The sequence below is a fragment of the Pseudopipra pipra genome, chromosome 5, assembly GCF_036250125.1.
Source record: "Pseudopipra pipra isolate bDixPip1 chromosome 5, bDixPip1.hap1, whole genome shotgun sequence".
Classification (NCBI taxonomy): Eukaryota; Metazoa; Chordata; class Aves; order Passeriformes; family Pipridae; genus Pseudopipra; species Pseudopipra pipra.
Window position 1 is genome coordinate 49,774,229 of NC_087553.1, and position 23,469 is coordinate 49,797,697.

Genomic DNA, 23,469 nt, shown 5'->3' on the forward strand with positions numbered 1-23,469 from the left:
AGGGTGTGGCTGGCTAAATTATTGCTCCTCCCACTGCTCTCTGCTATGTTTCCAGTTTCAGAGGGAAAAACACAAGCTTGTATGTCGAGAGTGAGTCATAACCTCTCTTCTGCTACTGACTCACTTGGGAGTTTGAGGTAAGTCATTCTACCTTGTGTCTCAATTGCTCTGCCCTCAGGACAGCAAGGAGAGGACTATGGAAAGTTATGCAATGTTTTCACAGATGAGAAGTGTAGATATTGAAACCAATACTATTATTATTCCACAGTACAATAATAACTTTGTGTGCCCCCAAATGGATTTTTTTACACAGCTTATTTCCTACAAAAAACATTCCTTTTCCCCCCATTTTGTTATATAAAAATTTAAAGAATGACTTAGGTTACTGAAATGCTTTAAAATTATAGTATTTCTTAGAGGAAAGTGTATGCACCTTTTGTCACACTGTTCTCTTTTGCACCAACAATGTCAATAATAGTGCTATACCGATGACTTCTGAAGTCTGAGTTGGCCGTGAAGAGTGTGGAGTTACACGCAGCACTGGCTTCTAGTCAGGTATTTACATGCTGTTGTGGTTGTTTTGCAAATATGGCAGGGAAATGCTAAACTTTAAAAAGTGAACTTTTAATACCTGAGCATATTCCTTAGCATACGTGATATCAGAACAAATATCCACCAGTTCTTATCTCATATGTTAGGATGCAGATAGTCTATAACTTGGCTGTCTTCCTACTTTTGTTTCCCAATAAACATATCTATCTAAGTATCTCACAGTACTGAGATATATTAGTAAAGTATATTTACTAAACCATAACAAAAAACCTGCTTGTAAATTTAAAGGAAAATACATTTTAAACATAGACAAGCTTTGATAGCGCAAGGTGACATACTGTGACAAGCAAGGCAAAGCATGTAGGTTGGGGACACCAGCACACACATGAGCAATAATTGCAATACCCCACAGTGGGGGCAAGAACGGAGCATGAGGCTGATGATCACATCAGTCTGTGCCATGGGAAAGAAATGTATTTCCTATATGGAGAAAGTCCAGGTAACACTGCTTGGCAGATGACAGCACAGGAAGTAGTTTGCACTCTAGGGTTTTACTTTTGAAAACTGCTTGTTGTATTCTTCGTGTTCTTTGAATATTTCTGTGTGCCCGCTGTGGAGTCCTTTTTATGGATATATGTGCATGTTACCAGACAGGGGAAGGTGAGGGGTGGAAGAGCAGGCGGGGGCCTGCGGCGCTCCACGTGCTGCTCCCCGCGCCGAGGCGCAACTGGTTGCGGGCGATCACAGCGCCGCGGCCAAGTCGGGAGCAGCGCTGCGCCGTGCGCCGTGCCCCGCACCGCTACCAGTGCCGCACTGCAACCCCTGCCCGGGCGGGAAAGCCTCCCTTTCACGTTATCCTGTTTTTTTCCCTTCTTGCCTATTTCTGCCTGATGGGTTTAGGTCTCTTGGGGGAATTTCCATGGCTGGAGGCCCGGCTGGGGGCAGCGAGGCGTCCCGCGGCCGGCCGGCCCCCCAGACCCGGCCCCACGCAGCCCAGCCCAGCCCAGCCCGCGGGCCCGTCGCTGGCGGGCGGCAGGACTGCAGAACCGCCGCCAGCCGGAGTGGGATGCTTCATTGTCCGGAAATGATGGAGAAGGACTGACTGTGGCGGCGAGGGGACAGCGGGTGCGAGTGCCAGGCTGTGCGCGCCACTGGCTCGGGGGAAGGCCCGCGGGCGCGGGGCGGGAGAGGAGGCGGCAGCCGGGGCGGACGGCGCGGCGGTGGCAGCAGAGCGGGGAAGCAACGCGAAGGATCCCGCGGCCGGGGCGCGGGGGAGGGCCGGGCGGCGCGGTGGAGCGGGAGGAAATGCGGAGGTAGGGCGCGCCGCGCTGCTGGCCGCTCCGCCGCGAAGGACGGGCCCCCCCGGGCACCCCCCGCGGCCGCCCGGCTCCGGGCCCGCGGCCGCTCCCGCCCCGCGGCCGCCGCCCCCTGGCCCCACGGGCGCTCGCCGCAGGGGGCGGGGGGCGCGCCCGCAGCCGCGCCGCGAAGTTGCCGCCGCTTCCTTGCTCCCCCTCCGCAGTCCCTCGCCCCGAGCCGTGAGTTTTCTGCATAAAATACGTTAACGAGCCTTTTCATTTGCTTGTTCCTTCAGGGTCGCGTGTTAGTTTTGTTGGAGAGGGGTGCAGGCTCTCTGTTATTCGACGCGAGAGCTGGCAGATGTCCCAAGTGAGAGAACCTCTTCCTCCGGGGCCTGGAGGGCCAGCGCAAGCTCCAACTGAAAACAGCTCTTTGATCTCTCTCCCTCGAGGTAAGTTGCTTTAAAGTTTCTCTGTAATTGTTGCGCCTTTTATTTGAATGATACATTTACTGATTTGTTTTGAGAATTTTAACCCCTCTTTTCTTTCCCCTTCCCCTGCCCTCCGCTCTTTAGTGTGTCTCTGTAGCACTTTCACTTCACCTCTTTATTGTTTTAACCAGAAATTCCCATATATAAAGAAAAAAGAAGGTGCAGTGATCTCAGCACCAGTTTTCAGTACTTGAAAAACTGCAGTTGTTCAGAGGCAGATACTGCTCCTTAAAAATCCCTTTCCTGTTTCTCAGCTTTGTGTTTATGTTTAGAAGCTCTTTGCTCTTTCCTGTAGAGCTCTTCTTCCAGGTCTTGAAGTAAGTTAAAGAAGGTTGATCCAACAGCAGGAGTGTTGTTCAGGTTGGAGGTCACTTTGCTGTTTTTTTGTTAGATTACTCTGTGACGCTGCAGCTCAAGTCAGTTTCTGAGAATATAACCTGTTTCATTTCAGCTATTAAATAGATTCTTTAAAAGTACATTCATCTTAAAGAGAAATTCTTTAAGTTATATCTTATTTGCATTTGCAGAAAACATATTGGTACTCTGATCACCTTCATGTAGGGAAGTTTGACAAAGTGTACTGCAGGTTATCCTCAAAACTGGAAGTATATTTGCCTCTCAAGTCCTGGTCTGTGAAGATGAGGAGGTTTTTTTTTTATTTGTTTACAGCTACAACCTTGTTTTCCAGAATTCTACAGAAGTTTAAAAACTCTCCAAAGAACAGACAAATAAGCTTGTTGAAGAACTGTAACTTTCTTCATAACTGGTTAACTGGAGCAGAGCCTAGTAACAGTTGTGCAACTGTGGATTAAGGATGTAGTCGTGTTTTTGTAACTTGGAAAATCAATAGCTATGTGAAATCAAAGCTGGAGACTCATTTGAGAAACCAGAAAGTATCCATAGCTAAGTAAAAAATGTTTTGGCAGGGAGACATAGCAAGTTGGCTTATACTTATCTTATTGTTGGTTGTTTTTTTTTGTCCTAGAGAATGACTCATAACTTCTAAACAGTAAAAAATAATAATAAAAAAGGATTAGATACAGAAGATCAAGCATGCAGAACTGAACTGTTAGAATCATATTTTTGCCAGAACCATCAGTACCTGTGATATGTGTTTATTTTCAGTGTGTTGTTCTTATCTGTAATGTGATCAAGTGGCCACACTGGTTAAATTCTGCATATAGGCCATAGATCAAAGTTACTCAAGTTGTAAGTCAGTGTACTAACAAGCATGGAAAGTGGCCTCATTCTCACAGTGCCACTTTAAACTGAGTTTTTGCTATGAACTAAAATCTTATGTAAGATTTTCAATACATGCCTTTCTGTTTTTTTAATGAAAAGTATGTAAACAAATACTGATCTGTCCACTGACAAGTTATGTGCAAAAAGTCTGAATGACACAGTTATAGCTGACAGCTTTCTTAGGGATCGGTAAGGTACAAACAAATAATGATTCAGGTTTGCTCACTGGCCACACCTTTTAAGGCACATGCTCAATTTTAAAGCATGTGTACAATTCGCATAAAGACAAGGTTGTTTTTTAAACAAAATTCAGCATTCAAATATATAATTTTTATTCTAATGAACTTAGATTTAAGGATAACTGTGGATATTTGTTGCTTTTTTCTAGCTTAAGTCTGTTGGGGAAATGGGGGTGGAAAGAGGAAGAGGTGAGTTCATAACATTTCCAGTCTATATTCCAGCATTTCTGTTGTCAGCTTTGCAGTGTGTGGTTACAGGGTAAGGTAGTTCAGATATTCCAGGGCTGAAGATCTAAGACTAAGTCTAAGACTTTCAACAGCCCCTATCCTTTTATTTTTCCCCCAGGACACCTGATATTGTGCTTTCTCTAGAATTTGGCGATAATTTTAAAAGCTGTGATTGAAATTCATATTATTTCTGGAAATGATTCCATATATTCACAGTGAGATACTTGAAATCTGTGTCCACCTAGAAGTACAGATTCCTTTATCAGAAGAAGATGGCTTATGTTGTATGAATATTAAAGTATTAAGGGCATTCTAGTGGGAAGGAATTTTTGTTTTGTAACACTATACTTTAATGTGCTTTCTATATTTGTTAACTGGTAGAGACACCTCATATCCTGAGAACAAACTTCTCTTCTTCTCTTCTGTAGTTCTGTAAAGTATAGTCAAAAAATCCAGATATTCAGTGTTTCTTTTGCTTGCTATCATATGCATTCAGATGCTGAAGATTAATTGTATTTTTCCAGGAAAGGAAATGAAACTTCAATTGAATTTTGAATATTCAAAAATAGCTATCCCACAGCCTAATTGAAAATCAGACAAAAGTAATCAAGCTTAGGCAGATTGCGAGTATATTCATCAGGTTGTGGATGTGGTGAAAACTGTGGGTTTGAGACATAGTTTGGCCTACTGCATAGGTGTGGCATGCTCTGGCTTTCGCAATTAAAAGAATTTTTGTGTGTTAGTTTAACCAATATGCTCTCTCAATGTCTCCCCCATCACTGTTCTTCCTTGGTAGTTCATTTTTTAATGAATGCATAAATATTAGTGAGAGTATGGAACTTTTCCCCTTCATAATTAGTGTGCTGTGAGAGAGAGCAAATGGAATCAGTGTATTTTTTTGTGGCGATGTCAAAACTCAACTTCAGGCTTTAAACCATTGTCTGTGTCAGTGGAGTCTGCTGCTCTAAGATACGCACTACAGGATAAAAGGTTTAACCTAATTTCTGCAAACATGTTAATTGTTGCTACATGCCTCCAAAAGTGTAGCTCTACTCATGCACCCTTGTTCAAGATCCTGGTCATGCCCTCTCTTCTCCTGTAGCTCATTGTCCTTGGAACCAAATTGTGACTGCTTCTACCTGTGTGATATAGTCAGCAAATAGTGTCATATCTATGCTCAAACTGCTGCAGTTTGGCTGTGATCAGGTATTTTCTCAACTGGTACATACCAAAATAATGGTACTAAGGAAGGAATGTTACAATTAGTGACCATTGCACACTCTGCTCTAAGGAAAATGTTCAGTGTGTTAGAGGTTGTGGTGTGATTATTACCTGGACCGTGGGTAGACTTTTTAATTAAATCCTCTGCACTTGAATAAACCATGGAATATAAGAGAGAAATTCAGTGGACATAGAACTGCATTTAGAGAATCGGGCCACATTTTAGAAAAATTGTAAAGTATTTGGAATGCTTTTACCTTTGCTTATTGTTTACTAACTGTAACCTAGAATAACAAATGAATAATATTTAAGTTTCTAAATTCAGACAGAAAGTAAAAACAATAATAATAGTAATAATAAACAACTTATGAAATTGAGACTGATAATTGTACTTCAACTCTTTAGATGATGGAAATCCACTAGAATTTTTTATTTTAATGGAGGGTGGGGAGGAGGATGGAGATGTCTAGTAGAAATATTAAGGGTCAAGTTCTTTAAGTGACTTTTCTCTCTGGTGCAAATCATCTTGTGGTTGCTGGATACCAATGCAGTTCCGAGTTGGTGTCTGAAGAAACCATATTCACCAATACTTCCATTGAGAAAAAGTAAAAAGTACCCTTCTTCAAGAACGTGACTCAGATCTCTTTGTGTTTTCTATACTTAACTATTTTCATGATGGGGAGCACTAAAGGAACCTGCTTAGACTGGGTGACAAAAGACTTAATGTAGGGAAAGTTTGGATGTTCTTGAGGCAACAATGATTACTATCACCATAATTATTCCACTTTACCAGCAGTGTCTCAGTGTTATGAGTAATAGATTTTTATTTTAACTGTTAACCAGTGTACTCAGATTGCTCAAACTTAGCAAATACTTCCTCTATATTTGTGTTCCCACTTGCAATCTGACAAGAGTCAAGAGAATCTGTGTTAATTTGTTTCATTGCTGTGTGCCAGTACTGAGGCATTTATTGAATATTACTGACTAAAATATCTAAAACTTTGGTAAATAGGCGTCTGACTCTAGTTATAGTAGATATATATACTACTTCTGCTTTCGGTTTCACATGCATACCGTTCCAGTAAAGTGATTCATGCCCACATGGGTGTGATAGACTTTTACTTCATAGAGTTGACTGTAAAGGTTTTGCATCAAATTTGAAATACTTTTTTTCCATCTCATAGGCTAATTTTATATCACAGTAATTCTTCTTAAATTCAACTCCAGGCCCTCGGAAGTTAGATTTCTCTTTGCTTTAAGCTTTTTTTCCCCTCTAATAAGTAACATCCAGCACTGATCGTGTTATCCTAGTGTTTTTATTTGGATCAGCAATGCAGCAATGAAGTAAATCTGCTGTTCACCTCCGCTTTTGTTTATGTTGCAGAGTGATCCTAGGGAGTGACCTGGATTGAATTCCTTTTGCATAAAGTAGTCTGAAAGATGCACTGTAGGAATGTGCCTAATACACTCTGGCCACTAATAAGCCTTGAGTTTTTGAGATTAATTCTGAGACCTAGTCCAAAGTAGAAAGCCCCTGGAACATGTATAATATAGAATGTGTCCTTAAGATTAACTCTTTCACAGTACAGGTCCAGTTTTACTGGCCCATGCTGTTGCTAATACAGCCATAGCTACCAAGTATTGCTTAGCCCTTCCATGAGACTGGTTTTGTATGCATGTGAAACTTTGTTGGATGAATGACATAAATTTGTAACTGACAGCATAATTAGTGTGTTTATTTGTGAAAAAAAGTTTTCACTTATGTATTTATTTAATATTTCTAATAATGCAGAGTACCTATTTGCATATTGCTATTAAATTTTAAGTTATCATGACTGACTCAAATTTGGTCTAGGCTGTCAAATCTCTAGTACATTTGTATAACGCTGCTGCTTCCTTTGAGAATGCACGCAGGATCACTCTCGAGGAGAAAAGACAACGCAGAAAGAACTGTGTCTTGCAGAATATACCACCTAAGGAGTTTTTCTGCTGGGCCTTTTGCAATCGGATATGTCTGTCTTGTATTGGCCTTATTAGCCACCAGTGTGCTTGTAACAAATGTGGATAGAGCCTTTCCCAAATCTTCGTTCGTGAAGCCTAGCCATGAATGAATGTAGTTGCTCCATAGCTTGCACCTGGAAAATTCTGTGTAAGAGTTTTCCAAGAAGCTCAGTTAAATTGCTCTAATTTTGAGAGTCTAATTTTTTCAGTGGCATTTTTGAGGTCATTGAAATTGCAATGAGACATTTAAGTGAAAACTACTGAAATGAAATTAATCCAAATAAAGTGGGTTATGAGTTTTAAAACAATCAAACATCTAATTGGAGGCTTCCAGCTCCATAATTTATGGTTTATCAATATTAATTAGATGTTACAACCAGCCCTTAATGAAATGACATTGTTTCAGGCAAATCATGAACTGGAATAGGCATGCTGTTACAAGAACTGTTGAACTTAAAAGTTTTAGGCATTTCATGAAGTAGATGGTAAGTGTAACTGTTAATGGTTACACTGTGAAACCTGGTATTATCATGGTTCCTTTGTGTTATTTTTGCAAACAGTGGAATTTTCAGTAGGAAATAGCATCTCAGTGGTTCCTTGCCAATGAAGATATTAATGAACAAAGGAAGTGTTAGAAACTCGTCACATGCTCTTCAGGCCCTCCCAGCAATTGTAGACTTGAGACAGAGAATTGATTGTTATATTTCCTTTTGGAAACATTCTTTGACTTTTTTATTCCTCATAGATCTACTTTTGTGTTTGTGTTTTGGGGGGGGGGTTATTATTTGTTTGTTGCTTTTTTTTCCTTCTGTAATTTTGCTTTCCTTTGAAGGACAAAATTTTATTTGGGATTATTTGAGCTTTGCATATGTAGTTTTAAATCTGCATCTGCTTGTTGTAGGATAACTCAAGGCTTCTGAGGATTCATGTTTACATCCCAACAACTGGGTCAAATGTAGGTGCCTAAATAAGCTTTGTCCCATGCTTCCATCTTTCCTCTGCCCCATAACAATAAAACTGCTGGACTGTTAGTGACTCTGCATTTTTGAAGGTCACAGTGACTCCACTGTGCCAGTCTGTTTTGCTTATTCCTCTCTCCTTGAGGAGAATGATGCACCCAAGTCTCCAGAAGCCTTTCCCACAAGTTCCTTTTGCTTTACTTTGCTGATGAACAGAAAAGTAATGTGTCATAGCAGCAAAGCCTTCTGTCATTGCAGCAACAGCATTTTAAATTCATTTTATATACAAACTCCTAAATTTTATAGGCAAACTCTAAACCTGTTTCTCAAGTCCAATTTGTCATTTTACTAGTCATGCACTCTTATGGTTCACATGCCTCTAAGAAATGGCTGAATCAGTATATAGGTTTGTGTGTCATCTAGTGAACAGAAATCATCTGTCAATCACACTCTGAGGACATGCAATCCACTTAATGTGGGCACTTGTTTCCATGTGTATGTTACCTAGTTACTGATGCATTAAGATATGATACCATGTTTCAACACAGACCCATTTCTGACTAAAGAGATGTCGTGGGGCACGTGGGGGCAGCTGAGGTGGGAACATAGAAATGGACAAGCACAGAGAGTAGAAAAGTTGGTTATTTGTCAAAGACTTGAGCTCTTTGAGTCATCTTGCGAATATACATTCATTACCTATCTTTTCTGTATTTTCTGTCAGTTTTGTGTATTAATTTGACTTCCTCTCAATATGCTCTTTATTATAGCAAAAGATAGAATAAATGTAGCTCTGAAAAGCGAGATACTTCTGACCAACTTTCCAAAGGCATAGAAGACAAAATTGGAATGAATCAGGGGAGATTTCCTTGTATATCCTTTTTATTTAACTATACATAGGTCTTTCTTGAAAGTTCTGACTATTTGTAAAATTTTCTTTTTGACAGGGCTTTTGTAATAATAGTCTTATTGTTGACCCAGACTGCTGACACTGTTTTGTTGGTGGAGTCTTGTAGAATGTATTTGTCATGTTGCAAAGAACTCTGTGTAACCAGAGGCATAGTCTCCAAACTAAAACAGAAGTTAACAATCAATGTGGCAGTAGTCTCAAAGGTGAAAACAAGTTTTGATTCTATGAAATACATGTATTGCTGTGTAATTTAAAAATAAATATAATAAGATTATGGTAAAAAGCATGCATGTACTATAAAAGTGATTTATATATACTTCAGTAATTCCAAATAAAAAAAAATCCAGTAATTCCCTTTATTCACTTGCTTAATGAAGCACTAATTTTGAGATGTGTTAAAATTTTAATTTTTTTTTCACTAAGTGCCTTACCGATAGTCTGTGTCATAGTTATGATTTGGCTGTTAATCATCTCAATTCTATACTTTGCCAAGATGTCATATCTCTTGTTTATTTAAACCTTAAACTTGCATAAATCTCTTTGCACAAGTAGAGTTTTTGCCTATGCTTACCTTCAGGATAAATCGCAGTGTGTTCTGTGTGGGTGTCACTCCCTGGGGCTTTTGACTAGAAGCTCTTCAGCCCCAGCACTGCTGTTAGTTTAGGGGAAGTACATAGCCACACAGGTAGCTGGTTTGGGACTGAACTGTGGTAGGTAAGAAGTCTGTGTTGCTTTTGTGACATGGCCTAGAGTAACTTACTGTAGTTTTAAAGAGAGATTGGATTTATACTTCAGCACTGCCAGACTCAGAACGTAATGAGTCTTTTCCTTCCATTATTTGAACTGCTAAGAAGAGCATCTCTCTTTTTCTTCTCGGCTGTCAGTTTTGGAGGGTAGTTACATGAGAGTGGAAGGGTGTACTAAAGGAAAAAGAAGCTAGAGTACTAAGAAGTCTTACACAAAAAATCTTTAAGGGTAAGCTTGATTGAAACAGCAAAATGTTATAAATTTACTTGAAGATGCAGTAGAAAAACATCATACTTGTCTATGGCCAGATCCAGTCATTAATAGTTTTGTCAGCTATAGGCTTCCACAAGCATGGCACATCAAAGAAGAGTAAGATCTTTGTGTTGATTCTTCATAAACTACTGTTGTCATTATTCTTATGCACCTAACATAAAAGTAATGGCATCAACAAAAGACAGACTCAGGAATGTTCTTGAGGCTGTCTTCAGGTGTGATTGGTTATAGTGGGTATGTTGTAGTTCCACCTCTAGTATAAAAAAAAAAATTCTTATCCCTTCTTCAGCTGTTTATTATAAGGGAATAATCAATAAATTCCTTGGTACTAAAACTGAGACATGGTACACATTTAAGGAAAAGCAGCAGAATCAAGATAACAGAATGTGTCTGTTTTCAGTATTCTGATGCATCAGAAGTGATGTATGAAAAAAGCTCAGATAAAGAGAGCTTAAGGTCTCTTTCTATTTCTAAAGCCCCATTGAACTAAATTTGGCTGAGATGGAGTTAATTTTCTTCATAGCAACCCATGTTGCTATGTTTGAGATCAGTAACTCCAAAAAGGTTGATAGGACACCAATGATTTGGCTATCGCTGAGTAGTACTTGCACAGCATCAAGGATTTCTCTTTTCCACTTTTCCTCTGAAGCAACTGTACTGGGAGTGGGCATGGGGCTGGGAGGGGACACAACCCAGGCAGCTGACTCAGGTTGATGAGAGGGCTATTGCATGCCATATAACGCCATGCTCAGAATAAAAACTGAGGGGAGGAGGTTTTAGGGGAGGTAGCCATTGCTTGGAGACTACCTTTTGTCTGTTTGTGGGAGATGGTGAGTGATTGCCTTTGCATCACCAGTTTCATTTTTCCTTCCTCTTTTCTTCACTTATTAAACTGTATCTTGACCCACAAATTTCTTCCCTTGGGCTCTTTCTGTTCTCTCCTCTAGTCCTGCTGGGGGCTGGAGAAGGAAGGATTGGCTGTGTGGTCCTTAGCAGTTGCCCAGGATGAACCCACCACCCTATAGAGCAGGATCTGTAAGGATGAGGTGCTCCAGTGGGCAATTCTGGAGTGCAAAATAAGATACCAAATACTTGTTTAGTGGTGTAGGTTTCTGTTATGCGCATTCATGGGGAAGTTTTTGTGTGAATTCAATAGATCAAAAAAGAGGTACTCAATGTAATTGTTGTAAATTTTCTATAAAAATTTTTTGGTGCTTAATTGCTCCATTGTTTCTTTTTAAAAAAAAACTTTTCAATAGTTCCTCTTACTTCCTTCTTGTTAACTGCTAATATAGTTTACATGGTTTTGACTGGCCATTTACTGTATCCAGCTAGAATAATAAAAGAGCACATGAAAAATACAGATACAACCTACACAGTAAAAAAAAAAAGGGGGGGAGAAAAAAATACTGAACTGAAAATAAGCAAAGGGATGAAAACTAAATTCATATGAATAATGATGACAGATTGTATTCTGCACTCCTTTTCAGATTTCTTAGATAAAACTGTAATCTAGAACACTGAGGGCCCTATATTATTAACATTATTGTTTCCTTAGAGCCATTCATTGTTTACTACATGAAATAACAGGGCTCTGCAAAGTTGCATCCTATACAAGAGAATTGTATACAGTAACTCTGCAATTCTGTACTAGCACTGCTGGGTGCTAGTAATTGTAATTGTAATTTTGGTGTCACTACTGCAGTGAAGTAATTTAGGAGCAAGATCTCTTCAAAGAGCTCATTTAAGCTTATTTAAGTTTTTGGAAAGCAGAGTGCTTTTAAACCAGCTCTGTCCAGGACACTACTTATTTATTATTCGGTCTATTTCAGAGCACTTTTCAAACACTTTTGAAATACATTTGCACCTAGTACTTATCTTCACAAAGCAAAATCATCATGCTTCAATACAGTTGCATTTGTATTTGATAGACAGCAGGTAGAAATAATTCGTATCTGATGTGTGTCAGAGGGGTTGAAAAACTATGCTTTTTTTGTTTTTGTTAATAGGACTAGGATGAGTATCTCAGTGAGATTAAGTCATCAGGGCAAGGGCAAAACTCACTGAAGTCAAGCAATATCTTCCCAATAATTTCAATAACTATGCCAATCCCAGTGAAACAGTTCCTCTCAGGATGGGTGTGAGGAAATATTGATAAGTTGTTGAAGAAACGGTGGTTGAGGGAGGGCTGAGAGAGAAGTACGGTGGAGGTAGCTGGGTCAGACATTTCATAGGTGGAAATGGATAGAAGGGGAGCAGCAGTGCTTGAAGGCACATGCTACTATACATACGAGATAGCATATGTTATTTTGAGTGATGTCCAGTGCCTCAGCTAATAGGGTGGATAACAAAGGCAGAAAGTTAGAATTTGAAATCAAACTGCTGTGGGTTACAGGAAGAAACTAACCTTTACTATGTCACAGTAGCCATAAATGATTTTTCTCTGTCTCAGGACTGGAATAGTTGCTTTACTAAAGGATATGATATCATTACATTGTGAGAAGGGGTTTATAAACATGTTCTTGTTTGAAACAAATAAATAGAGCTCACAGACTTCTCAACAGTTGCTCATTTAAATTTACTGTAAATATACTAAAAAAAAATACATGAGACTGAAAATATTTAATGTTTTACAGCTCCCATGAGTGAGTGATATAAGCTGATAATCTGTTGCTGTGAATAATGAACAAAGTAATTCCAGATTTGAAAATGTTTCCTTGAATGTCGGCAGGAACAATCTGTAGCAATCAAGAACAAAAGGATCTATGTGTGTGAATTTGGTTATTAAAACATTAATGACAGTGAAGATGAAAACTGTCACTTGCCTTGGTTTGAGGAAATGCTGATCTGCATGTGTTAGCTGGCAAAATCATCAAAACAACAGAGTCTGTTATATTGTAAAATAAGAATCCCTCAAATAATCTTACTATGGAAATTTCCCTGAATCTTGTGTATACTTGGAGAGAAGAAATACTTTTCATTATAGGCTAAATATTGACTTTATTCATCAGTGCCTTTTAAAAAGTTTTTTTTCCAATGAAAAATAGATACTTGTGCTATAAGAAATTTTTTGAATTTCTGTACTAGTCGGTTTTGAAGTTTCAACTGTATTTGTCTTATGTTTAATTGTAAACAACAGAGAACAGACTTTTGTGAAATTCTTATAGTTTTTATATGCTAGAGCCACATGTATGTGGGCAAAAAAAATTTTATATGAAAATTTTGTTGAAGATAACTAAGTATAAAAAACCCCTCAACCATAACTTGTTACAAAAGCTGCTGAGTATTATTTACTCAATTAGATACAATATGACTAAAAGACTTTCTTAAATACAAATTATTTTGACGTAGACCTGAAACCAAATTGAAAATCAAGTTTATTAGAAATTAATTCTAAGGATCAAAATTAGATGCTAAGTTATATTTTATGCTCTCTTAATTTTCAAAAATAAGTTTTGCTCACATAGAGAAAAAATATAGAAACTAATATCTTAAAATTTCTTCTGACTTAGAAAAAGCTGACCAAGAGAATACTGTGGCCGGAGATAAAGATATAAACCAGCCTTCCAGTAACCAAAGTATACAAGCAGAGATACAAGAGCAGTCCATCTGGGGAAATCGCACTGATGGTGACCTCATCACAAGTAAGTATTTCCAGAACAAATTGGTGCCTTTTAGGCTTGCTTTTGCAGTGTAATGGGATACTGTTTGTTGACTCTGTTAAATGTGTGTAAATGCAATTGGGTTGCAACTGTAATGCACATCTACTGAATTTTTTTTCCAGATTGACTCCTGTCAGCATGCATAAGCAATGAGTACAAAGAAAGGTGTGATTCGGGTGGTGCAGTATGGTATAGACCTCTGCAGCATCTACATTTTAAAGCCTTAATGTTATATTCTTCCCTTATCATTAATAGTATAATTAGCAGGCACATGAGTTGTGGTGTGCAGCTGTGCTAGGTGTCATCACCCTCGATTTCCCAGGCTATATATTTAAGTGGCAGAGTATGATGAAAGCAGTTGTTTCCAGATGCACTGAGTACTGGTCAGGTGTAGGTTTTTTAAGAGTTTTGAATCCTAAAGTAGTTATTTCTTTCAAAACTAGAAGACTGCTGTAAGACAAGATTTTAGACTTATGCTATAGAACTGTGGAGGTTTTTAATTAGTTCTTATAGGTCCACAGTCCTAGTGTATGTTATGAATGCTTTAAAACATGTATGCAATATTATTCCCATTTTCCTGTCTTGAATTGAAGATCATATGCTGTCCAAATGCTCACCCACAATTGCACCCTCCTAAGGCAAAAATATTTCTGTCAACTGCCAGAGCTAAACTGCTTTAAAATTCTGTGAATGCTTGAATGTTAGTTGCTAAAGGGAGGGGCAGCATGAGAAACTGTTCTCTAATTATAGGGTGTATTCAGAAAGCAAATGGACTAAATGCCGAGTGGTGCTCCAGCTCTCTAAGGTCATTGTCTGATCACACACTTCAGTCTGTCTTTACACTGCACACAGACTACACTGTTCACAGGGGGATAAATTCATGTTTCTGAACTTGCTGTTCTCAAAACTGGAATTTTTGCTAGTTATCTATTTCTTTTTAGCTTTGTTTTGTTTTTTTGGGGGGAAGGAGGGTGTTTTTCTTTCTTGTTTTTCAGTCTTATTAATACACTCAGCTTCTCCTGAGCTTTGTGTTAGTATTTGAAGTTCTTTTAAAATCTTAGTTAATCCTTTTTTTTCTAAATAATGAATCCCAATAAATACTTATACCCCTAATGTATTGAATAGTTACATAGATCCTTTACAGGAAACCTACATTTAGCAATTGTCAACCTACATTGTCAATATCTGACAATTTAAAATTAATTCTCAAATGACTATAAAGAGGGAGACTTGTCCTGCACAGATTGAGAGTTTACTTAATACGAAAAGATTATTTTTTTAGACTTAACTGTCCCTGGACAAGCGATTGCTTTGCACTTATGTTGAGTATATGGAAAGGTGCGTGTGGCATCGTGTGCTTTTGGAATGGCCTCCTTCTCATTCTCTCTTTTTAGAAGCTTCCTTATTCCCAGATTCATGAGAAAGCAGATTTATTTCGTAGCAGTTAGCAGCATGCCTGAACTATGGAGGAAAGGAACAAGGACTGTAGGGTGGTGCTGTGCTTCCTCTAATCTGTTCACCACAAAGACATACTACAGTGGCTGCACTGAGGGAATGTGAGGGAATGATATGTTTTTTCAACACACAGTAGAAATGGACGCAGAGTGTGCAAACCCCTGGTAAAGTAACTTGATGATTGTGTTATATCTCTATGATGGGAGGGTTATTTGCTGCCAAATTAAAAAAAAAAGTAACAGGAAAAAGGGCAAAGATAGGATAAAATTCAGAGGTAAGGTACTGCTGCAGTGTGCACAACTGTGCTCCTCCTGGAGTCACTGGTAGTTTTACCTTTGACTTTGTGAAAAGCAAGTTTATGTGAAAGCTGTAAGTTTCTAAAACACTTAGTCTTGATAATTGTGTAGTAGAGGCTTTATTATGGTTCATATTTGATTAGATGCTATGATGCAAACCTCTCTTTTCTTCAAATTAATGATTTTTTTAACCTTTAATTTAAAGTCTTTTAGATGGAAGAAACCAAAATGATGAAATTAAAGCAACTTTTTCTTCCTTTTTTTTCTTTGATAGATGAGTTATTAGTGTGGAAGTTTGTTCTACTTTTAAAAATTGAGGTACAGTGCTTGACTCAATTACAAATACTTCTAGTTTGTAGAAGTTTTACAACTCGATATACCTAGTAACGAAAGTTTGAAAATAGAACAAGTGGAGCAAGGAGAAGCTTGTTTATGGCAAACATTGCTCAGGTATTTCACTTTAAGTAAGTATTGAAGCTCAGAATGTTCTTGATTGAACCAGATCTATTACCCCACCAGACTAAATTTTGCAAATTATTGTATATTGAAAGAAGTTTTCTTCAAATAATATTAGACAGGCCATACTTCAATTTTCTGAAGTATTAACAGCTGTTCACCACTATCCTAATGATTCAGTTTCTTTTTTTCCCATACAGATTGTTTTCCGCCCCCACAGTTGATGCATACTCCATTTGTCTTAGCATTAGTTTTTACTTTATAAATGTTTCCAGCATTTAACTTCCAAGATTTTCCTTGTTTGCAGCTGTTTTATCCTGCTATTATATGGAATTAGATTAATCAGTCAGTTTTATTGGCACACCAACAACGAAGTCCAGTGTTGGAGCCCCTGTAATGACTTCATTATGTATGATTTGTCATTTGCACTTGTGAACTCAGTTTACCAGGCAACACCAATAAACTAAAATGCTGCCCTGGTTTTCCACAGTGAGATGTTTTACGTTCACCTTGCTCTGCCCTTTCAGTCCGTTTTGCAAGGTCCCTCTTTTTAACCTCTACAGATCTCCTTCAGATTAGCCTTTCCCCCACCTCCTTTGGAGCATCCCTCCTCCCTATGAATAAAAATGTTCATAAGATGCTGGTTAATCTTATGGGAAGCTTCAACCAAGAAATTAATTGTTTTCAAAGAGAGCTTGCAAATCAAAAAGTTACTGTATAGTGATATATAAACAAGGAAGAGCTATATAAACAGGAAACGGTTGTATTAACTTTCTGTATTAATTGTTAATGTACTTGCATAACTGTTACTGGAATACTGTGTTAGTTGGAGAAGGGTCAGGGGAGAACCACAAATATCTCAGGAATGACTGGAGTAGTTGAAAACATGCCTTATTGTAGAAAACCTCCTGGAATTCAATCTGTATAGTGTTAAAAAGGGGGCTAAAGAGGGCTTTGCGTAGTCCCTGAGAAGCATACCACAACAAATAGAGATTTGGTAAGACAGTTCTTCAAGTGTAGCACACAAAGGGAGAACTAGATATAATGTCTGGAGGTTCAATTAGACTAGAAATAAGTTGTACATTTTTAATAGAATAGAGAACAGGAAGAACTGCCAAATATTTGGTGTGTTTAGGTGTGTTAAATTGGCTTTATTCATCACAAGGTGTCCATTGCTATCCATATCTTTCAATTTTAAAACCTGAGTAAAGGAGAATATTTCCATAGTAGTTCCCCCAACTGGGATGAGCTCTATCTTTTTCAGTGCAGATATTTTCAAGAAAATATTAAGACCTATTCCCTTCTCTTCACAGACACACATATATTTTCTATTTTATTTCAGGTTGTAGAGGTTCTGCTTTTCAAAAGAGCTTTCGAATAGCTCCATCTGCTATCTTCTTTTGCAGTGCATTTTAAATATCTGCAAACACCTTCCACCTCTTTTCATTGTCTGGTCTGGTGGCCTGTAATGGAGTGGTTCTGCTTCTGCTATCACTCACCACTGACAAATGAGGAAGAGCATATGTTAAAACAGCAGCAGGGGTAACCTGTGGCTGTAGGAATGAAGCCATAGCAGGTTTTGCTACTCCATATTATCAAAATGCCTTGCTTTGTTCTCTGGAAGAGGTTGGGGATTTTTTTTCCCCAAAGAAGGCTATAAAGGTGGATTTCAGAATATTTAGGGAGAATTTTTGCAAAGGGCACTAGGTTATCATCAATTTGTGCTGTTATGCAGGCAAGGGAATGTTTAGGAGGGAAGAAAATGCCAGTCTTGAACACTATTTGCTTGTGAGGGTTTAATCTCCTTTCTAGTACTCAAGTAGAACCTTAGCTATGTGATATTTAAGAAAACAAAAAACATCTACCATAGATTCAAATTTTCATGAATAATTGATTAATAATAATCCAATTCTCAAGATTAAATACCTAAAATATGCCCATGTTTTACAGATAGAAAGGTCATTGCTATCCATCATTTTCTAGCTTCAATTGCCTCTTTCTCCTCCATGGAACACCCCTCTCATAAGTGTGGTTCTTCAGAGAAAGGGATGCTTCAATCAGCTTTGTGGGGATCAAACAGTTTTACATGTTCTTGTGCCTACTACTTTATTTACTATATTCTTCTTTATTTTGTTTTGTTTTATTGCATATAAACCTAGATATTTTTCTCTTTTGGTTTTCTATATTTTTATGTTGACATTTTACTTTATTATTTATGTAATTTTAAGGTCTGGAGATTCCCTTCATTTGGCTAAGTGAGTGACTTCTGTAGTTTAAATTATGCTGTTTGGGTTTAGGACTTTTTTTTCCAACAAGAAGAAGATAATCTGCTGTTAGAACTGTTCATTTTGTTTGATATTAATCCAAATATTTTTTTTTTTTTTGCTATTTTATAGGACATGCTCATACTACAATTACTGTGATTTCAGATGATCCTGTTTATTCTGTCTATAAAATAATGCAAAGTGTTAGAGATAACATAAATGGTTCTCTTCAAAGCTAGAAATTATGATAAATACAATCTTCTTGCAGCAAAATAAAGTGTGTGAGTACAGAAATTGTGCAGAATAGATTAATGGGAATTATCCAAAATATATTGCTGAGCCTGAAAGGTGCATTCTTTTAGTTTAAGAAGTGATTTATATATAATGTTCCAAGTATACCTAGGTATAAAAAAGTGTGAACCTATGAATGAACAAAACTTAAGTCAGTTCAATACTTACATACAGCAAAACAGTATTTGATATTTCAAACCTTCTTTAAAAAAGATAAATCTTTGAGGAATCTGGCTACTCGAAGTAATAGAGGAGTAGAGGTTATCCCTGAAAGCTCCTTCCCCAGAGAGATTTTCTAATCCTCTCCCCAGCAGAGAGCTACCCTGTGTTACTTCTGTTTCTCCCCCCATCCTGACAAATCTCTTACTGCTTCTGTTCCAAAAGTCTTCATAAAACCTCTTCTCATGCCTATTGAGAGGCCTGGTGAGTTGCACAGCCGTAGCCTTTTCCTTTCGTTTTCGTTTTCACAGAATCACAATATCACAGCATATGCTGAGTTGGAAGGGACCAACCCTAAGACCTGCAATGGACCATCCCCAAGAATCACACCATGTGCCTGAGAGCATCATCCAAAGGCTTCCTGAACTCTGTCAGGCTTGGAGCCTGTTTCAGTACCCACCCACCCTCTGGTAGAGAGGGATTTTCACAGATAGCTGTACCCTTACAGTTACAGTCTTCAGAGTTTAAGGCAGGGTCCTTGGTGTTAGGCTGGAGAAGAGGAGTTTAGGGGTGACCTTATCGCTCTGTACAACCACGTGAAAGGAGGTTGTAACCAGGTGGGGGGTTGGCCTCTTCTCCCAGGCATTTAGCGATATGACAACAGGACATAGTCTCAGGCTGTGCCAGGGGAGGTTAAGGTTAGACATTAGGAGGAATTTCTTCAGAGAAAGGGTGATAAGACATTGAAATGGACTGCCCAGGGAGGTGGTGGAGTCACTCTCCTTGGAAGTGTTTAAGGAAAGACTAGATGTGGCACTTAGTGCCGTGATCTAGCTGACATGGTGGTGTTTGGACTTGATAATCTCAGAAGTCTTTTCCCATCTAATTGAGTCTGTGATTCTGTGGGATTCTGTGTTTACAGAAGTCACCTGTAAAATGAGCCAAGTGTCACTAAAATTGGTAGTCCCTTACTTATAGAGGTGCTAAGATGCAGATGTTTTCTTTGTAGCCTCTTCTCTTCACCTTTAGGTTGGATGCTCTAAGGCGATGCAGTTAATGATGGACTGAGATAGATGAGGAATTTGTATACTCTGTGGTGACTCCATGTGGAGAAATAAACTTATTACTATTGTTGGTCCATTTACAGAACACTAGTTAAACTTCAATGAGAACTTTAAACTGCTCCAGATGACCAAAAGATAGACACATGTATTCTGCATATCACTAGTAGCCAGAATTACCTGGAGCCTTTTGTTTTCAGTTTTACCTTACTTGTGACTCTCAAACTGTCATCTGAATTTATGGTCTGAGGCTGGGGAAGTTTGGATGGCGGTAATCATCACTATAAGACAAAGGTGAAATTCTTTAGTAACATTGAGGTTACTATGCTTGCTGTATTGGGGCCTGAAGTAAATTGTATCTTAATTTCAGAATATTTTTCTTTGTTGTATTGGTACTGTCATAAGAATTAATGTGCTCTTATGCCTGGATGGGAAAGAATAATGTTTCCTGATTAGTTCCACGTATAAGGGGAAAAAGTACAATATGCTCGTAGTAATTCCTTAAAGAGGAAGAGTAATAAAATTCTTGACTGCGTTCTATGTGAAATATAAGGTAGAAACCAATGAGTCAGTGTGGTTTTAGGCTCTTATTTTCAGTACAAATGGTATTCAGTTAGCCATATTTAGCAAAGAAAACACAAAATTACAAAGTGTATGAAAGTATCATCATGCAAGTTGTACTTTTATGAACCTGTCTACTGGCAAAAATGTTGAACTTAAACCATGGCAAAAGTTCTCTTTTTCTCTTTTTAGATTTAATTTTGTATTCGCAGTCATGCTTGTGAAAAGCTTGGAGTAAGTTTATGAAGCTGAAAAGTAGTACTGTGTGCTGTGTGTACATCAAAATAATTAAATGAATTCTTCAAAATTTTAAGAATCAAAATAGTTTTTAATATTTTGATTTTTTAAATTTACTGTTAAAAAAGTGAAAGATGAAGAGGGACTCATGGTCACAGCAGAAACCTTAACTAAGTAATCATGGTTAAACATTTTTCTTCTTTATATAGCTATGCAGAGGAAAGAAAGGTCTGAATACTGTTTACTTCTTCTGCATTCTGGCAATATCTCTAGTGCAAAAGTACCCACAAGTACCTTTCCCTGAAAGTATTTTTATAAAAGACAAGGAACAACAGGAGCCTCTGACCTATTTGTGTGTTGTTGTGTTGGTGGTTTTCTGTTTTCCCTTAAAAAATTCTTCATGATCCAAACCCAGAGAAGCCTTTTGAAAAACATTGAAATGTCAAACAGCTGCGGTCACTCAGGCTATTTCTAATACTGGTTTTGTTAAATCATTTTACTGTTGAGGTAGGCCTCCAGACATATTTAAGAGAATGGTGAATTTTTTGCCACCTGAGTCTTAACTATTTTTAAATTAACTGTAGTGCTCTGGCATGTGAGAAACATGTATGGAGACTGCTCTTCAACTTTGTCATTATAAACCTCAAACCTGTGCCATTCTAACACAAGAACTTTGAAATTCTGAGTTTATGTCTGGGCTCATGAATTTTAGAGTCTTAAATTTTACTTTTAAATCTCCTTCCCTCAAGTTCTGTGCAGTATCTCAATTATCGTGTTTTCACTTTGAACTATAAATATTATGACACTTGTTTAGAGAAAATTTGGCAATGCTTATGTTAATTACTGCAGAATCTCAACTAAGAGACTATTTCCTGTTGCAGAGCTTCCTCAAGCTTAAGTGAGCTTTATTGATTTGTAGCTCAGACTTTAGATTGTATAATGTTTGCATAAAATGTTATGAAGTTTGCTTTTGAGACAAGTCAAGTAGAGCAAACAGTTAGGCAAACCTATAAAAAAAGTGGCCTGTGAGTCAGATTTGACCTTCAGGGCAAGATTTTGCCACTGACAGACGCATAAACCTTTTGTCAGTCCCTTGGCTGAGCAGGGGCAAGCCTCCCTTAAAGTATGGGTAGCTCTGAAATAGATCTTCAAAAATCAAATCTCTTAGCCCATTAGAAGGCATCTACCTTTCCCATCTCCTTTCTTTATTAGGGCAGGTGCATATTTTAACTGTATTCTCTAAGTTGCAAGATGAAATAAAATTCACGTTTTGACAGAAAAGCAGTGAAAGATTGTTATGCTGACCAGAATTGGTCATAACAGCAGTGTCAAACCAGAATGAATAATTTCTAGGTCTGTACAATTCAGAAATACAGATCAGTGAAGAATACTCTTTTTGCTTGAATTTCAAAATGAAGGAAACTAAGTTTTGGTGAGGAGATTTGGGATAAGCCTGCCTGGAAAGGTTTATCTGAAGGATCGAACTCAGTTTTTCACAGACATGATATAGAAAAATATTTGGATGATGAGGTAGGATGCACAGCTAACTTTGGGTAACACACATCTAGTTTTCTTATAGGTGATTTTATGAAATGACACCATTTCATTTAGTATTTCCCAGCTTACTTTGTAACTATGACTTTGTGAAGTTTTTCCCTACCTCGAGAGATATTCTTTTTACTGTGTGATGAGTTTTTAGTGATAATGGTCACTATCATATTTATAATGTAAACTCAGTATTGATAAATATTTTTGTACGGTAATAGATCTTTCAGTGGGACTAAACACTAATCACTGTGAAGTAACTAGCAGTGTACATTAATGCATCTGAAGTAGTTATAAGGATCTTATACATGTTTCGTAAGTCTTCATTATAGCCTTCATTTCAAAGGAGGAATTCTAATAAAAGGTATCTTTTTTTTATCCCTTTCTCTTCTTGTTCCCTTCCTTTGACTGTTACTTTTTCTACTTCACCGTCCACTTGATTTTCTGATTCCCATCTATAGCAGTGTGTTATGCCTGAGGAATCTTTTCCCCACAATTTAATTGATAAACTCAATCTTAATTGTAAGTAAATTACTATTTGGTTTTGACTCTTTGTGTGTTACAGAACATCTGCTTCTCTAACTCTATGAGAAGAGCCTAACAGCAAGACCTCATTTGCTGTGCTGTGCTCCCTTGTTGAACAAGAGAAAATAACCTGGCAAAAGCTTTTGTTCGTTATCACATCCACACCAAGGACTCTGCTGGGATAGCTGAAATAGGGCAAGAAGTTCAGGTCATTAATATTTTGTTGAATATTTGTGGGACAGATCCTTATGGAAAAGAAGATTTGTTTGGTAACACAGGGAAGGTTCCCATGGAATAATACATTTTGCTTTCAAAACGTAGAGATAGAAATACATTTCGCAATGACTGTAATGGAATGGCACTTCAAAGTTTTGATTTAAAAAAAATCCTTTAGAATTTGGAGTAATTTTGGAAGAAAGTAGAGGTTATATATGAGTGATATGGTAGAGGGTGGTGGCTATCATGGTGGAGTCAAAGTTGGAAGACTCCTAAAAGTTTATTCCCATTTTTAATAAATTATTCTGCATCCTCTTCCCCGTATTTGTTTTATAAAGTAAAACCAGAAAAGACTGACCCATCCCTATTATAATTCTGGCTCCAAGCCATTTCTCTTTTCTGTTTGCATTATTTGCTCTAGTGCCCCCTTTCCCTCTTGTTTATTTGTTTGCTTGAACAGTTCTTTTTTTCTGTTTATCCACTTTTTTCTCTATTACAATGACATATTAATAAGCAATGACAGTAAGGTTATGCTTAGAGACTGAATGGAAATATTTTTAAAGTGCTTCAGTATAAAAGCCTGTTT

At 37.9% G+C, this 23,469-nt stretch overlaps 1 protein-coding gene across 6 annotated transcripts in view; it reads left to right on the forward strand.

Moving 5' to 3' along the window:
• The first annotated feature begins 36 nt into the window (after positions 1–36).
• MDFIC (MyoD family inhibitor domain containing) overlaps positions 37–23,469 on the forward strand; it is a 53,255-nt gene continuing 29,822 nt past the window's right edge. Inside the window, exons 1-3 of one of the 6 annotated variants that reach the window (XM_064656023.1) lie at positions 40–137; positions 2,144–2,299; positions 13,668–13,799. In XM_064656023.1, coding sequence (XP_064512093.1) covers positions 2,209–2,299; positions 13,668–13,799 — 223 coding nt within the window. In that variant the 5' untranslated portion in view covers positions 40–137; positions 2,144–2,208. Of the gene's footprint in view, positions 138–1,566; positions 1,678–1,745; positions 1,866–1,998; positions 2,300–3,108; positions 3,125–3,968; positions 4,009–13,667; positions 13,800–23,469 lie in introns of those variants that run through there. The other 5 variants (XM_064656024.1, XM_064656028.1, XM_064656025.1 and 2 more) reach the window with 5 other exon arrangements.